The sequence below is a fragment of the Trichechus manatus genome, unplaced genomic scaffold (genome assembly GCF_000243295.1).
Source record: "Trichechus manatus latirostris isolate Lorelei unplaced genomic scaffold, TriManLat1.0 scaffold00111, whole genome shotgun sequence".
Classification (NCBI taxonomy): Eukaryota; Metazoa; Chordata; class Mammalia; order Sirenia; family Trichechidae; genus Trichechus; species Trichechus manatus.
Window position 1 is genome coordinate 1,182,066 of NW_004444047.1, and position 15,647 is coordinate 1,197,712.

The 15,647-nt window shown below is 55.2% G+C and overlaps 2 protein-coding genes across 4 annotated transcripts in view; one reads left to right on the top strand and one right to left on the bottom strand.

The window, feature by feature from the left end:
* The window catches only part of TBC1D14 (TBC1 domain family member 14), a 93,151-nt gene extending 86,743 nt beyond the window's left edge, over positions 1 to 6,408 (top strand). For all 3 annotated transcript variants that reach the window (XM_023737972.1, XM_004383498.2, XM_023737973.1), the window contains 3 exons: positions 2,074 to 2,183; positions 2,782 to 3,040; positions 5,759 to 6,408. In XM_023737972.1, the coding sequence (XP_023593740.1) occupies positions 2,074 to 2,183; positions 2,782 to 3,040; positions 5,759 to 5,824 (435 nt within the window). In that variant the 3' untranslated portion in view covers positions 5,825 to 6,408. The remainder of the gene's footprint in view (positions 1 to 2,073; positions 2,184 to 2,781; positions 3,041 to 5,758) is intronic.
* Positions 6,409 to 14,483: 8,075 nt separating this feature from the next.
* Positions 14,484 to 15,647, bottom strand: CFAP184 (cilia and flagella associated protein 184; the record flags this gene model as incomplete). Its single annotated transcript, XM_004383546.1, has 1 exon — positions 14,484 to 15,647. A coding segment is annotated over one exon (1,164 nt), but the record flags the coding sequence as incomplete, so codon positions are not given.

Genomic DNA, 15,647 nt, shown 5'->3' on the forward strand with positions numbered 1-15,647 from the left:
CAGGGTTTGGGCATGAGGAGACGAGGCCATGTGAGGGGTCCCCTGCCCGGTGCAGGTGAGGACGCAGGGCTCGGGGACGAGGGGACGAGGCTGTGTGAGGGGGTCCCCTGCGTGTGCAGGTGAGGACACAGGGTTTGGGCATGAGGGGACGAGGCCGTGTGAGGGGTCCCCTGCCGTGTGCAGGTGAGGACGCAGGGTTGGGGCATGCGGGGATGTGGCCGAGGCCACACAGCAGTTTCTGCGGGTCCCCAAGCCTGTGCTCTGTAGGTGAGTCAGCAGTGGACAAAGGCCCCTGCTTTCCCGTTAGCGCCGACGGAGCATCTGCGGTTAGCTGATTGTCCCCAGTAACCGAAAGCCAAAGCAATGGAGTGGGTCTGCCGGCTGGGAAAGGTTTCTTCCTAAAGCGCTTAGGGGCTGCTGAGTAGTTCAGTAGTTCTTGTTCACACAGCACCCACGTTAAAAAAAATAAATGAACTTAAAAACTCCCACCAGGCCGATGACTGTTGGGGGTGTGTAAGTTGGCAGAGTACCTTGGAAGATAATTGGTATTAAGTATCAATAGCTGTGAGTGGCTTTGGAGTATAATTTTGCTCTTAAGAATCACTTCCAAGAAAGCCATAAATAAAGACAAAGATGGTGCTCGAAGATGGTTGTTACAGAATTATCTGTAATCGTGAAAATGAGAACCATCTACAGTGGGGTGTAAGGGAATACAGAGGGGTTAATTAAAATCTGGTAATGCGTCCAGTGCAATTTGGATGCTGGCAAAGAACCATGATGTGGGAAAGCGTTTAAGATAAAACACTAATTTGAGATTAACTGCTAATTTAAAGTAGAACACAGAACATATGCCATCATAGCTTTATCAGTAGTGTAGCAATGAAAGAAAATATGCGTAATATTGATGGTGTTTACAGACGATCTTTGCTTATTTCTGTTCTTCCTGAGTTTTCTCAGTGCGTATTTACAGGTGGTACTTTCGTTAACAGGGAAAAACATACCGTTCCAGAAAAATACTGGTCAGAAATTGAGAAGACATTTAGGAGAGAAGAGATTCTTAATTCTTGAAATAATTCATTGAAGTAAAACAAACTAGACTTTGTTTCATGTATGATGGTGACTGTTGGAGACAGTTCCTGCATGTAAATTTAGTTTTTTTCTCTTTACGTGTAATAGAACGATTTCTGTCAAAGTTTCGGTTAAATTTGAAGACCCTGGTTTTCTCTTTGGAAACGTAAAAACAGTGTTTAGGGAGAATTATAGACTCGAGTATTGAGTGGGACCTTCGTGTACAGCAGGGCTTCTCAGCCTCAGAACTGCAGACATTTGGGGCCGGGTCGTTCTTTGCTGTGGCCACTGTCCTGTGCTCTGTGGGATGTTGAGCAGCACCTCAGCCTCCACCCACCCCACCCTCCCAGCTGTGACCACCAGCAGTGTCTCTGGACATTGCCCAGTGTTCCCTGGAAGCAGAGTCACTGCTGTCGAGGGCCAGTGGGTCACGTACCTCTCTCTGCGAAGGATGCCGAAGCGCATCAGAGCCCGTGAGCACCGGCAGGGGGCCGCCTCCCACCCTGTTCCGACCTGTGTGGTGGGTTCTTGTGCAGGACCACCTGTCGGAGGTCCAGGAGCAGATGCCGGCACAGACGGGCTATGGCCGGGTCCTCTGGTCTGGTGCTTCCCCCAGCTGCATGGGAGGTCTGTGACTTTAAGCCAGAGTGCTGGGATCCTCGCCTCACATGTTAGCATTCACTGTCTGGAAGGGCGAGGGTGCAGGGTCTGCCTTCCCAGGTCATTCCAGACAGCGCACTGTGTTCCTGGGTCTCAGAGAAGACCACCTCCACAGTGGGACCTCGTCACACCCTGACGACGCAGGGCCCCGGGGCCCGGTTCTCCCGTCTATAGAGTAGAGGTAGGGTGAGGTAGCTGGGTTGCTGCCCTCGGAGTGTGCCGCGGGCCCGTGAGCGGAGAGCTGCTAGGTTCTGAAGGTGTTAACTGCGCTGTGGGTGTGTTCTGGGGGATACGGAACTTGTGCTCACCGTTGGTGCATTACCGTGTGTCCCGTTGTCTCCCCAGATGTTGACTTATTTTGCTGCATTCGAGGTATTCTTTGAAGAAAACTTGCCGAAATTATTTGCTCATTTCAAGAAAAACAACTTAACTCCAGACATCTACCTAATCGATTGGTAAGACTGGATTTTCTGTGTTCTCAGGACGTTTGCATGTCTCCCTGCCCCTTTCCCTCAGTCCTCTGCCGGCTACTTTCACGGCTCAGGGGCCCCTGTTCCTGCTTTGCACCCTTCTCACTGCCCCTGTCTCAAGCCCTGCCCTGATCGCCATGCCCTTGGTCACAGCTGGCTCCCCATCACAACTCTGGATGACTCCCCGTTAGATTCCGTGACCACCTCAGGGGAGCAGTGGTATCTTGGGCCGACTTGCTTTCACCCTCCTGGGGTGGTGCATGCGTGTGCGCTGGCTGAGATGTCCGGCCACTGTCTTGTCCCCGACAGACTGAGCTCTGGGAAGGAGGTGGCATCTGTCTTGGTGCCTTGGTGACTGTTGTGTCCGGCGTCCACTGCAGAGTGAGCGCGTACGCGGGGCTCCTCAGCATTTGTTATGTTCAGGGTTGCGTGGTGTCTGATGCTGTGTGACAGCCGGCTGGGCTGTGCTTCATGGAATTCTAAGCAGGAAGATCGCTGACTTGGAGCGTTCTGGACGGATTCAGACGTGAATGCAGAGTCCTCCGTTATGCCGCCTCGGTCTGAACACCCCCCCTGCTTCTAGGATCTTCACCTTGTACAGCAAGTCCCTGCCGCTGGACCTGGCCTGCCGCGTGTGGGATGTGTTCTGCCGTGACGGCGAGGAGTTCCTTTTCCGCACGGCCCTGGGGGTGCTGCGGCTCTTCCAGGACGTCCTGGCCAAGATGGACTTCATCCACATGGCCCAGTTCCTCACCAGGCTGCCTGAGGACCTGCCTCCCGAGGAGTTCTTCGCCTCCATTGCCACCATCCAGATGCAGAGCCGGAACAAGAAGTGGGCCCAGGTGAGCAGCCCCGCTCTTTGCCGTGGAGCGCGGGGAGCCCCCGGCTGAGTATACTTTGAGCGGGGCGGGCCTGCAGGCCGTCCAGGGGAAGGAGGGACCCTGCTCTTTGCTGTGGAGCGCGGGGAGCCCCCAGCTGAATGTGCTTTGCGGGGGCGGGCCTGCAGGCCGTCCAGGGGAAGGAGGGGCCCTGCTCTTTGCCGTGGAGCATGGGGAGCCCCCGGCTGAGTGTGCTTTGAGGGGGGCGGGCCTGCAGGCCGTCTAGGGGAAGGAGGGGCCCTGGCGAGGCACACTGGGCACGCCCTTGACTCTGGGTTGCTGACAGACGGAGGGGGCAGGCACAGGGTGTGGGGCAGGGCCTTCCCTCCACCCTGCTGGGGTCCCCAAGTTAGGAAGCATCTCCCTTCTGTCTCCTTTTTAAAATGCTGCCAGAGACAGAAAGCAAAAAGCACTAAGCTGCCGAGCCGCCGTGCAGGGCCTGTGGGCCTCACAATGATGCCATCCACGGCCAAAGCCAGCGAGGAGGAGGGAGGGAGGGAGGGCGCAAGGCCAGCGCCCCCAGCTCTTCCCCTTGGGTGGGTTGCCGTCGCCCCCTAGTGGCCCCTTGGCCGGTGGAGCTGAGCTGAGGGTCTGCGAGCATGGGCGGCCCCCGTCTTTGGGGCTCCCTCCCTCTTGGGTGTCCTCCTTATGGGGGGGTCCCTCCCTCCCAGGTATCCTCCTTGTTGGGGGCTCCTCCTTGTGGGGTGCTCCGAATATGTCCTGGTGATGGTGGAGAAGCCTCCCTGGCTCCTGTCCCTACACACGCTCCAGGTGCCTGAGCATCATGTCCTGGTTGTCGATCCCTGTGGTGGCTTATGCCTTCCCGTGCGTGCCAAGCAATGACTGTTCCTGGTGTGTTCCAGCGTTATTAACGGCACATCTCAGTACACACAAAAACGGTATCCCAAACTCCACAGACACGCTGGACCCCATGGCCCAGTCACTGTCCACGCAGGTCCCCAGCTGCGCCTCGCTTGTCGCATTGTGTGGCGGCCCCAGGCAGCGCTCTCTGTAAATACGTGTCTTTGAGGCTGTGGACTCTCAGCATAGCTCAGCCCAGTGTCACCCGCTGTCACCCAGGACAGTCACAGACGCCGTGTGTCAGATACCGAGCCGGTTTTCAAAGTTCCCATGGTTGGTTACACATGTCACAGATAGCGTCATAGTTGGAGTCGAGAACCAGATGAGGCCCCGTCTTTCTCTCCCACTGTATCTGTTGAAGAATCTGGGCTCTTTGTCCTGTGGTCTCTATGGGGCAGACGTGGCCGGCTGACCCAGTGGCACTGTGAGCGGCCCTCCGCCCTGCTGCACGCTGGTCGTCAGGCCTGGGGCTTCCTCAGGCTTGCTGTTCGCTTGTGTGGTGAGATGGCCCATCGTAGTTGGCCGCCCCTCCCGAGCTAGTCAGCAGCCTGGTTAGTGATGGATGGCTGGGTGGACGGACAGCTGTGCCACAGTGGGATTTATGGGCCATAAACCCCACCCTTTCAATGCATACAATCTGGGGCCTGTATTCACCCAGAGTAAGGCTGTGCCCTCTCCCTGGGACTCTGCCCCCCACACTCTCCCCCTCTGTCCCCATCAGAGGCCGCTCTGTTCGGGGGAAGATGCCCTTTCTCTCGGGGTCTGTTGGGAGGCAGCCACGATGCGGCCTGGGGTGACCAGGAAATGCCCCTCTGGTTTTACTAGTGGCCGGAGGGGCCCATGCATGGGCTGCGGTTCTGAAACGTCAGCACCCTCAGCTCCCGTGTGGGCAGGACCCGCTCGGTGAGAGGGACGGCCGTCTCCAGTTGTAAACAAAGAAAGGATAAGGCAGAACGACAACCCAGCCCTTGCGCAGAGGTCACTAAGACTTTCAGGATGGCAGCAGCAGAGCGCGGAACCATGCAGGGCCCGGGAGCATAGAGGCCGTGAAGCTACTTGGTGTGACCCTGCACAGGGACAGCCTCTCCTAACGGCCTTCATCCGTAGTGGCTCGGCCATCAGGGTGGTGGGCTTCTCGCCCGCTCCTCACTGCCACCTTCCTGTGAGATGCACAGATGCACACCACACGCCATGCGCACTTACACACCTCACATCTACACTTACATGCCACACGTGTACACACACACATACCACACACACACCTCACATCTGTACACACCACACGTTTGCACACACGCCACACACACATCTCACGTGTACACACACACCACACGCGCATACGTACACACATACCACGTGTGTACACACACCACGTACACACACACCACACGTACCACACGCGCACGACTCAGTAGTTGTGACGGGGGGGGGTGTTACACATGAAGGAGTCAGCTGGGAGCCAGGACGCAAGCGGCCACCTGGGGCCAGCTCGGGGAGGCTCGGGGAGAAGCAGCACCTTTATCAGACTTGAGGGTGCCCCATCGGCCGGTGAGAGGGCCTGGCACCCCGTGTGGAAGTGGACATTGGTGGCGGCACGCAGGGCAGAGCCAGGCTGAGGACAGAGCTGCTGTGGCTGCTGGGACGACGGCAGGATGTCAGCCCAGCGGCTGCAGGTTGGACTTCTCGTTAGGAGACCACACTGGGGCCAGCGTGGAGGATGGACAGGTGGCTGGGTGGTGGTTAGGAGGCTGCGTCCGTCCGTCTGTCCGCCTCTGTGTGATGTGTGCTGCAGACTGACCCCAGACGTCTCCCCGTCTGCAGGTCCTGACTGCACTGCAGAAAGACAGCCGGGAGATGGAGCGGGGCGGCCCCTCACCGCGGCACTGAGGCCCGGGTCGGCACAGCCGCAGCTCCACAGGCACAGACCAGCACCCGCTGCGGTGTGGGCGCGGACCAGTGTCCTGTGTGCAGACCAACGCCGCGGGCGCAGACTGACACCTACTGCGGTTGTGGGTGCAGACCAACGCAGCGGGCACAGACCAGCGCCGCGGGCGCAGACCTATGCCACGGGCGCAGACCTGTGCCGCGGGCGCAGACCTGTGCCGCGGGCGCAGACCTGTACCGCGGGTGCAGACCGAGGCCACATGTGCAGACCGATGCCGCGGGCGGCGGGCAGAGCGGGCTCTGCCGTGTCTGGCCCCTGACACTGAAGCTGGCCTTAAAGAAAACAACACTTCCAAGGATTCCCTGACGTGTGGCCTTCAGACGCTGGGGGCGCGGTGGCCTGTGCAGGGTCTTGAACGGGGGAGGTGGCTGACTCTGCCCGTTTCAGCAGCAGCTCATTAAATCGCAGTGCCTCTGCCGCCAACGGAGAGCAACACCTCAATCTGTCTTGGCCGTGGTCGTGGGAAGCATTGGCGGGAGGGAGGCCTCAGGGACGTTAGGGGCTGACCGTGGGGGTGGGCTCAGTTACGGGGCGTTGGCGGGAGGCCTCAGGGACGTTAGGGGCTGACCGTGGGGGTGGGCTCAGGGACAGTAGGGGTTGGCAGTGGGGGTGGGCTAAGTTACGGGACATTGGCGGCGGGGAGGCCTCAGGGACAGTAGGGGCTGACCGTGGGGGTGGGCCCAGTTTCCCAGAGTGGGAGCTGTGTGTTAGAAGCCCACCCACCACAGATCGCATGGGCAGGCGGGCCCCTGGGAAGGTGCTGCCTCATCCTCGTGGGCCCCCTGGCCTCGCGGGTGCCCTGCCGTGCTGCCCCGACTCTGCACGGTGTGGCCTGGCGTGCGCCCAGGCCCGCAGCTGGCCCGTGTTTGCCGAGCAGTAGCAGGTGTTGGCGCCGACGGAGACGGGCTTTCCAGGCTGGTGGAGGAGGCGGCGGGAGCGGGGAGAGCAGCCCTGGCCTGCCCCACCTCGCCCCCTGCTCTCCTGCCTCTGGAGGCTGGGTGCCGGGCGCAGCGTGGGGTCAGCGGGGGGCTGCTCCCTTTACTGTGACATGTCACCAGCCGTGGAGCCGGTCCCTGGGGCCAGTGGTTCTCTCTCTGCGTCTGGCTGTGACGTACAGGTGACCCCAGCCGCCACAGGGGCCGGACATCCCCCACCTAGTGGCCCTGGTGGTCTCAATAGCCTCTTGGCTTCTGTGCCTCAGTCTCAGCCCTGCTTGTCTTCTCCAGACTCACTGGCAGGATTTTGTTGTAGCTTTTCGCTAATTTTGAGAGCTTTTCGTGAAGAAAGGAGTTTGGTTATCAGGTTCAGAGACGACCAGTGTTTGCACAGAACAGGAGGACAGGCAGCATCATGGAGAGGGCCCCACAGACGGTCAGCTGGCCGGGGGCCCTGGCCGGCGACCGCCCTCTGTGGGCTGGTTCCTGGTGTCGGGAGCGTTGCTGACTCCGGGCCGGGCCGGGGAGCCTGGCTGTGACATTGCCTTCCTGATGGCCTGTGTCTGCACGCCTCACCCCCAGGCCTGTGCAGCTGCATCTGCGGGTGTGGGGGGCCTGTCCTGCCTCCGCCTTTCCCTACTGACCCCTGGAGGCGGCCGATCCCCGGTGTCTGGGCACCTTCCCTGCATCGCCACATTGAATGTAGCCCCCAGGCACACTTCCTGTGTCCATGATGGAGATACGCTGTCCTCTAAAGGTGTGTATTTTCTTACCGTACACGAGACATTCCTGCGGTCGTGACAGAGGGTGAGGGCGCAGGGCTCCAGATGTGGTGTTCCAGGTCGTCTCAGCCCAGCTTCCTGCACTGTCGCCCAGCAGTGGACACGCACCTCACCGGATGGCACCATTTGAAGAAGCTGAAGTGTTGAGCTGGGACCCTGTAACCCCGGGACACTCAGCAGGCCTCTGGCTCACGGGAGCCTCCTTGGGCCGCTGGGGTCTCGGTTCAGTGTGTCCTGGGTGCCCCGTGCCCACCCGCGCCTCCCTCCTTGTCGCTGTTGTGGGTGGACGGACGCGCCATGCCCTCAGGGCCGCGTTTCCATGTCAGGCCCTAGGTTTTCCAGATCTCAGATTCCAGGCCCAGGGCCTCTGTGCAGCTGTACCTTAGAGCCAAGAGCTGCGGGAATCTCCTGTAGAAACAATGTTCCCCGAAGGTACTTTTTAACTGCTCAGTTTTTTACTATTTTGAGTGGTTTGTGGATGGAAAACCCTGGAAACACTTGCTACATATCATGTTTCAATGCCTGTACAGTCAACCTTTAATTTTATTTAGTGAAGTGTCTCAAGTAGCACTTTTTGAATTGTAAATAAGTGGTTTTGTTAAATAAAAGTTATGTACAGTTGTTACCTCTGCTCGCTGACCGTGGTGTGGTGTGAACTTGAGGTGCTTACCCTGAAGCCAGCAGGCAGGGTCCTGAGCATTTGCTGACTGAATAGTTTAAAAGCCCCATGTCAGGCTCTGTTAAAAAGAAAAAGCCTGGTCATCTAGTCAGGGGACTCGAAAGTTGAGGGCACCCACTCTAAGTAGAAGGGCACCCCGAGATCGGGGCTCCCCCTCCAGACGGCCGCTCTCATGCCCACCCGGCGCGCCGCCCCCGTGTCTGTCAGTCTGCATTGGTGGCCTCATCGCCCCGTGTGCGTCCACGCCCACTCTGGGTCACTGTCCCAGCACTCTGCGTGTGACCTTGGGACCCTCCTCGGTGGCTTTGCAGACTGGACCGGAACTGCCGGGGTGGGGGCTCCTGGTGCCCCCACCTGTCAGTTGTGGCCTGGGCTGTTTCTCAGTCTACGGGATGGGGGTTCGTGACCCCTGGTCACTGAGCGGCCGTGAGGACAAGAGGAGCCTGGTGGGCACTGGGAGCCACCCACCTGGTGAGTGTCCTTGCTGCCTGGCTCCTGCAGCCACGGTGGGCGGTCGGGGACAGGCATGCACGGGAGCCCACACTGCACTTGTCCATCTGCAGGTCTGCTGACCCCACCCTGCCCCCAGGCTGCTGGCCCCTCTGAGGGGACTTTGCCCCCAGCCACTGGTGGAGCAGGCCAGGGGTTCACTCAACCCTCCTTCATGGGTGGGTGCACGCCCCCAGCCCCTTCTTGCTGTGTCCCCTGCAGGCTCCTGGGTGAAGGTGGTGACTTGGTTGAGGGCTCGTCTGCTGCTCCGAGCAGACATTTTTGCTTTTTAACAGTTTAAAGAGGTCCTTTGCAGCAGATCTGCTGAACGCAATGTGTCGGTCAGTGCAATGCACATATCTAGTCGTTGGTTGAACAGACACCGGACAGTCCTCTGAAACACATCTTCCGCGTCTGGCTGGAGTCTGTGTCTCTGCAGGGTGACCGTGACACGGCCGGCACGCTAAATGGGAGTCGGTCCACTCACATGGCATCTGAGTGTTTGACCCATTGCTTGGACACCAAGGCCATCGGAAAGTTTGAAACACAGAAAGTGCCGAATGGGGGTGTATTATAATATTACTTTATGGACTGGCATCCAACACCAGTGGCAAAAATCTAAACTGGGACTGCAGACAAATTTATTCTAAAAAAAGAAAGCATTATTTCCACTCACATCATTAAAACCTTTCACAGGTGGTACTAAGTCAATAGCGATGACTTTATTTGCCGACGACAAGGGCTGCTTCTGGCTCTGGGATCTGGCAAGTGCCTGGCTCATTCCTGCAGGCCCGGTGCCACCAGCAAACAACAGAAACCTTGCGACTTCGGGGCGGCACGGGGCCCTGCGGGAGGGGGACTGGCAGGAAGTCCATCCCCAGAATGTGGGGACTGGTCCACATTCTCTCCTCCATCCTTGTCACCAGCTGCCCCTGCTGCACACTCTCACCCTAGCCACATGGAGCTGGGTCAGCGCTCACAAGTTAAAAGAACATCATTCTTCAGATTGCCCAATAGGCAGACGCCAGCCACAGGTCTGGGGAGTCCACATGACACCCTGACTTTCTGATCTGCTGGCTCCCACTGCCCCTTAGGATGCAGTAATTTGCAGAGTTCACGATGAGTGTACCATACTTACGACTGCAGATTTATTACAACCAAAAAGGATACAGAGAGACCCCAGGGCGAGGTCTGGGCGGGTTCCCAGCACGGAGCTCCCATGTCCTAACAGGACACGCCACCCTCCTGAGCTGTCTCCCGAGCTCTCTCCGACCAGAAGCTCTCCGAGCCTCTGTGTTCAGGGCTTTCTTCGGTCCGTCCTCCACAAAAGGCTAAAGGACGCCTCCTGAGGTGAGTTGATACCAGCTTCCCAGGTGAGTCTTTTCTGGTCTGGCCAGCCCCCATTCACCAGCACAGATCCCCCGGTGGGGCCTAGAAGTCCAAGACCAAGGCACCCCAGTTACTCCAGGTTATTCCTCCGGAGCCAAGGACAAAGGCCGTCTGACTCGCAGTAAAACTAGTCCTTTATTCCACAGACTCAGCAATTTGTTAAAAACTTGTCTGTTTTCGTATAACATTGCTCTCGTTTCATTCAGTGTCTGCATTGTTTCAGGCCCTCTACTTTTCCACAAGATGAAAAGATAATTATAGCCCTGCTTTACTTTGCATTTATATAAATAATCTTAGTTACAGAGGTTTCTAGTCCAGCCCCTGATAAACGAATCCTAGTTTAGGCTGGGGAGCATGGTCTCGGGGAACATCTAGCTCAATTGGCATAACATAGTTTATATAGAAAACGTTCTACATCCTACTTTGGTGAGTAGAATCTGGGGTCTTAAAAGACTGTGAGCGGCCATCTAACGTACTCAACTGATCTTACCCCTTCGGGAGCAAGGGAGAATGAAGAAAACAAGATACAAAGGAAAGATTAGTCCAAAGGACTAATGGTCCACAACTACCACGGCCTCCACCAGACTGAGTCCAGTACAACTAAATGGTGCCCGGCTACCACCACTGGCTGCTCTGACAGGGATCACAATAGAGGGTCCCAGACAAAGCTGGAGAAAAATGTAGAACAAAATTCTAACAAAAAAAGACCAGCTTATTGGTCTGACAGAGACTGGAGTAACCCCGAGAGTATGGCCCCCGGACACCCTTATAGCTCAGTACTGAAGTCACTCCTGAGGTTCACCCTTCAGCCAAAGATTAGGCCCATAAAACAAAACGAGACTAATGGGGCACAGCAGCCCAGGGGCAAGGACAAGAAGGGGAGAATGTTGACATGTCATGGGGTTGGCAACCAACGTCACAAAACAATATGTGTATCAATTGTTCAAGGAAAAACTAGTTTGCTCTGTAAACCATCTGAGTACAATTTGAAAAAAAAAAAACTACCAACCTTTTGGTTAGCAGCCAAGCACTTAACCACTGTGCCACTGTAATGTACTTCAAATACTTTTTTTTTTTTTTTTTAAGGAAAAAGAAGAGAGAATCCCTCTTTAACGTCCCCCGGGAGCTGGCGCGGGCGGCCCCTGCGGGGACTGGACTGCCGGCTCCCACGAAGTGCTTCTCTGTGTGGCTGGAGGCTGCCTCCCTGTCGTCCTCTTCCTGGTTCTGCTCTTGGGAGATCCTCTTCCTACCTACAATTAGTTTTTGGTTTTTTTTTTTAAATAAACTTAGTCATCCAGTGCTGCTATAACAGAAACACCACAAGTGGATGGTTTTACTGAAGAGAAGTTTATTTCCTCACGGTTAAAGTAGGCTCATAGTCCAAATTCAGGGTGTCAGCTCCAGGGGAAGGCTTTCTCTCTCTCGGCCTTCTCGTCAGTGTTCCCCCAGACTAGAAGCTTCTCGGCGCAGGGACCCCGGTCCAAAGGACGCGTTCTGCTCCTGGTACTGCTTCCTTGATGGTATGAGGTCCCCCTGTCTCACTGCTCACTTCTGTCTTTTATATCTCAAGACATTGCCTCAGGACACAATCCAGTCTTGTAGATCCAGTCCTGCCTTACTAACACAACTGCCACCCATCCTCCCTCATTAACATCATAGAGGCAGGATTTACAACATATAGGAAAATCACACAGTACCAGGAATCATGGCGCAGCCAAACTGATACACACATTTTTGGGGGGACATAATTCAAACCATGAGAAATTTTTTTTTTATTTTGGAATGGCTTTAGATTTACAGAAAAGTTGTGAAGGCAGTACAGAGATTTCCCATATAGCCCACACCTGTTCCCCGTTATTAATGTTCCACATTAACGTGGTACATTTGTCAGAATCGGTAAGTTAGTATCGATGGATTAGTATTAAGTACAGCCTGCAGTTTATCCAGGTTTCCTTGGTTTTCACCAGCGCCCCTTTCCTGTCCCAGGATCCCATCCAGGACACCAGCGTATCTAGCCATCACATCTCTTGAGGCGTCTCTTGGCTGTGACAGTTTTTCGAACTTTTTTTTTTCAATACAATTAGTTTTTAATCCAGCATAGGAATTATCAGTGCCTGACACATAATAGCCATTCAGGTAGTACTTATTTTTGGAAAATGAACGAGATTCGCATTACATTAGTGCATCAATCCTACAACTACAGTGAACGCGAGGCAGGGGCCCAGGACCGCGCTGGCTTCTGGGGAACGTTGTGAACCAGCACTCCTTGCCTTCTAGAGCTTTGTCTTCCTGGGGGTACAGGTGTCTACCTAAACAATCACAGCAACGATCCCAGGGCTCAGAGCACCACCGAGAGCACCTCATTAAGACTTTGTGGGTAGAGAATGCTTTAAGGTCTGTGGAATTCTCCCTTCGAAGTAACCCATCCTAAGAAACCATTTGTGAATGGATTGCTAATTGATGATTAAGAGCTTTCCTATACTTTAATTAGGAAGAACCACATTATAAGGCAGTCAACAGAAGATTGTCGTCTGATTAATTGATGGCACCGTCTCCAGCATGAGGTAGTCTCATTTGAGAGAACATTGCTAAATATGTATTCATTTACTCAGGACAGATTTGCTTTGCAGCTTAGAGCAACACCACCCTCCTCAAACTCCTGTGTCTTTGTGCTCTGAGAAATCTGCTTGTTATCAGATTCAAGACTGATGGAAGGAACATTTGGTTGGATCTGGGTCATTGCTGATGGGTCCAATCAGCTGAAAACGCCCACTGTCCCCGTGGTGAGCCACAGGCATCAAGGACAGTAGTATGATGGAAACCACTGGCTTGGCAGGTCACGAGCATCATTGGCAACATCACTCGGAAGCCTCCCACCCACCAAAAAACACAATGGGCGCCTAAGGCTTCTAGTTTGAGGCACCAAAAGAAACCAAGTCCCATTTATTTGCCAGTGAGCTACTAAGTTCACTATGGCCTAGAAGAACAGGGTAGAGAACAAAATGGTAGCTGACAAGCAGAATGGAAACAGGAAGTCAAAGCTGCCCCGGCCAGGGTTACAGTTGCGTGGGATGGTTAGTCACAGTATTATCACAAATAGTGTATTCAAGCTGCAGACGTTAGAAGAGGAATTCTAACCAACCCTCATCGGCTTCAAAGGGAAAACACATTAGAAAGTAAGATCATGTCGCCAGGAGATACTCTCAGGCAGTCTTCAGACACTGCCGGCCACCGGTAACGTCTGTCTAGAGACTGTCCTCCTTATGGTCCACTGAAGTTTAGGAATAGGGGGATACTTCTAAATCTGCACATCTCAAAATTCAACCTAAGAGGAAATGAAACCACCTCCATGTTGCAGCAGCATCAAAGAAAATGGAAAGTGTTAATCACTGATTCCAGATTGTTAGAAGAGACCCAGTGTGTAGTTCTCACATTAACACGAGGAGTAACAGACACTTGAATGTTCCATAGAGAAACACATGCATAGTGAAGGTCCTGTTGTCAAGATGTGAAAATATCTTGCTGGGAAAAAAAGGCTTATGGACGTCAGCAGGCACCCCTCCACACACTTGGCAAAATACACCATACGCAATCATTTTGTTCTCACTGGAAAACCATACTGCCCTTTTCGGTACGGAGAGCGTGTTTCCTTAGAGGGTCCCACGAGCCGTTTCATTAGACGTGAAGTCGGCCATGGAGCCTGAGACAAACAGTAACGGTTAGTGGACAGTGGCCCTTTCCTGGGAGAGGAACACTGAAGGTACAGCAGTGAGTTTCCTGCTTGGCACCTGCTCCCTGGCTGTTTGCAGTACCCACAAGCTAATGCTAGTTGCATACAGAACAGCTTAAGTAATTCTGGGAGTAATCTAAGGGCATCTGTGAGCACTGGAGACAGTCAATCAGGACAACACAATTTAACAACTTCAAAGGGAGTTTATTATCTTTAATGCACAGGCATTTTTTTGGTACCCACCCATGTCTTGAACTTTTAAACCCTGCACAAGGTAGAGAAGCGGTATTCCTTCTTTCTGGGTCACTGAAACTGTGCAACCGCTCAGATATAAAAGGGCTCTTGGCACCTTTCTATGAGCACTCAGGTACATTAGACCATCCCCGTTGTTTGTTTCTCTGGACCCATTTTGCTTCACCCCGTACAAAACTGTTTGCTAACCCAATTTTGCACTCAGCACTAATGTGGAAGTGAGAGATTATGATACAAAAGTGTTCCACCCCAAATACCACAGGCCTTTCAGAGACTGACAGCAGATGGAGGAGACTCAAAGTTAATGAAGGATGAAAAAGCTTGGCCAGCTCCTCCTCCACAGCGTCAAGAGGGGAGAAAGGCCTTGGCCTCCCTGATCTTCTGCTTCATACCCTTGCAGGACAAGGCCAGCCCCGCGTGGTGGCGCTTCAGGGCTTCCAGGCGCTGGTTGAGCACTTCCGTCTTGTCCACCTTTTCTTCCATGTCCTGAAGGAGGGACTCCTTGCCCAGGAGCCCGCACTTCTGATTCAGCCCGACATTGTCGAGGCGCAGCCTGTCGCGCGCTTGCTTTGTCTTCGTCAGAATGTCTCTCTTCCGGGCCACGAGAGCCTCCATTTCCAAAACCTGAGACTTCTTGTACATGTTCTCCGTTTCCACAAAGTGTAACTTCTCCTTCACGTGGGTGATGATCTGCACGTTGTTGATCACCTTGTTGCGCAGCTTTAAAAGCTCCTCGTTGCGCTCCTCAACTTTCTCGTTGAAGGTCTGGTTCTCAATCTTCAATTGCTCAAAATCGATGAGAAGCAAGCCCTCGGTCAGGTCCTCCTGCGTCCTCATCCTGGTTTCAAAGTGCGCCAGGCTCTGCTTCAGCTGCACATTCTCCAGCCTCACGGCGCTCATCTCCTTCTCCTTCTTGTCCTCCAGGGCCTGGATCTGCTCCACCTCCCGCAAGGCGGCCTGGCGCCCGCCTCGCAGCCGGCAGCTGCCCAGGGCCTGCAGCACCACCTGCTTCTTGAGCGCCTGGAAGGCGCGCCACTCCTTCTCCACCCGGGTGAGCTTCTCCTGGCACTGCTGCTTGAGCTGGACCAGCTCTTGGCGGAACCAGTCCAGGTCGTCGGCCTCCTGCTTCTTCAGCTCCTCCAGCACGGCCAGGTAGCGCAGGTACACCTGCTCCTTCTCGGGGGCCTCGGGCTCGGTGCCCTTGTCGGGCGCCTCGGCCGCCTCGACGCCCTTCTTCTTCCGCAGCGAGTCCTGGATCTTGTGCTGCAGGTACATGTTGTAGCGCTGGTAGCGGTTGCGCTCCACCAGCAGGGCGCGGTACTGCTCCAGAAGCTCGGCGCGCAGCTGGTGCTCCTGCTGCTTCTTCACCTCCTCGGTCCACTCGGACCCCCAGTCGGCCCGGGAGTCCGCGCCCTTGCGCAGCTCCTCCTCGCTCCTGGCCTGGCTGCCCTCGCTGCCCTCGCGCTCTTCCCAGTGAACGTTCTCGCGCTGCTGGGCCGCCGCGGGCGC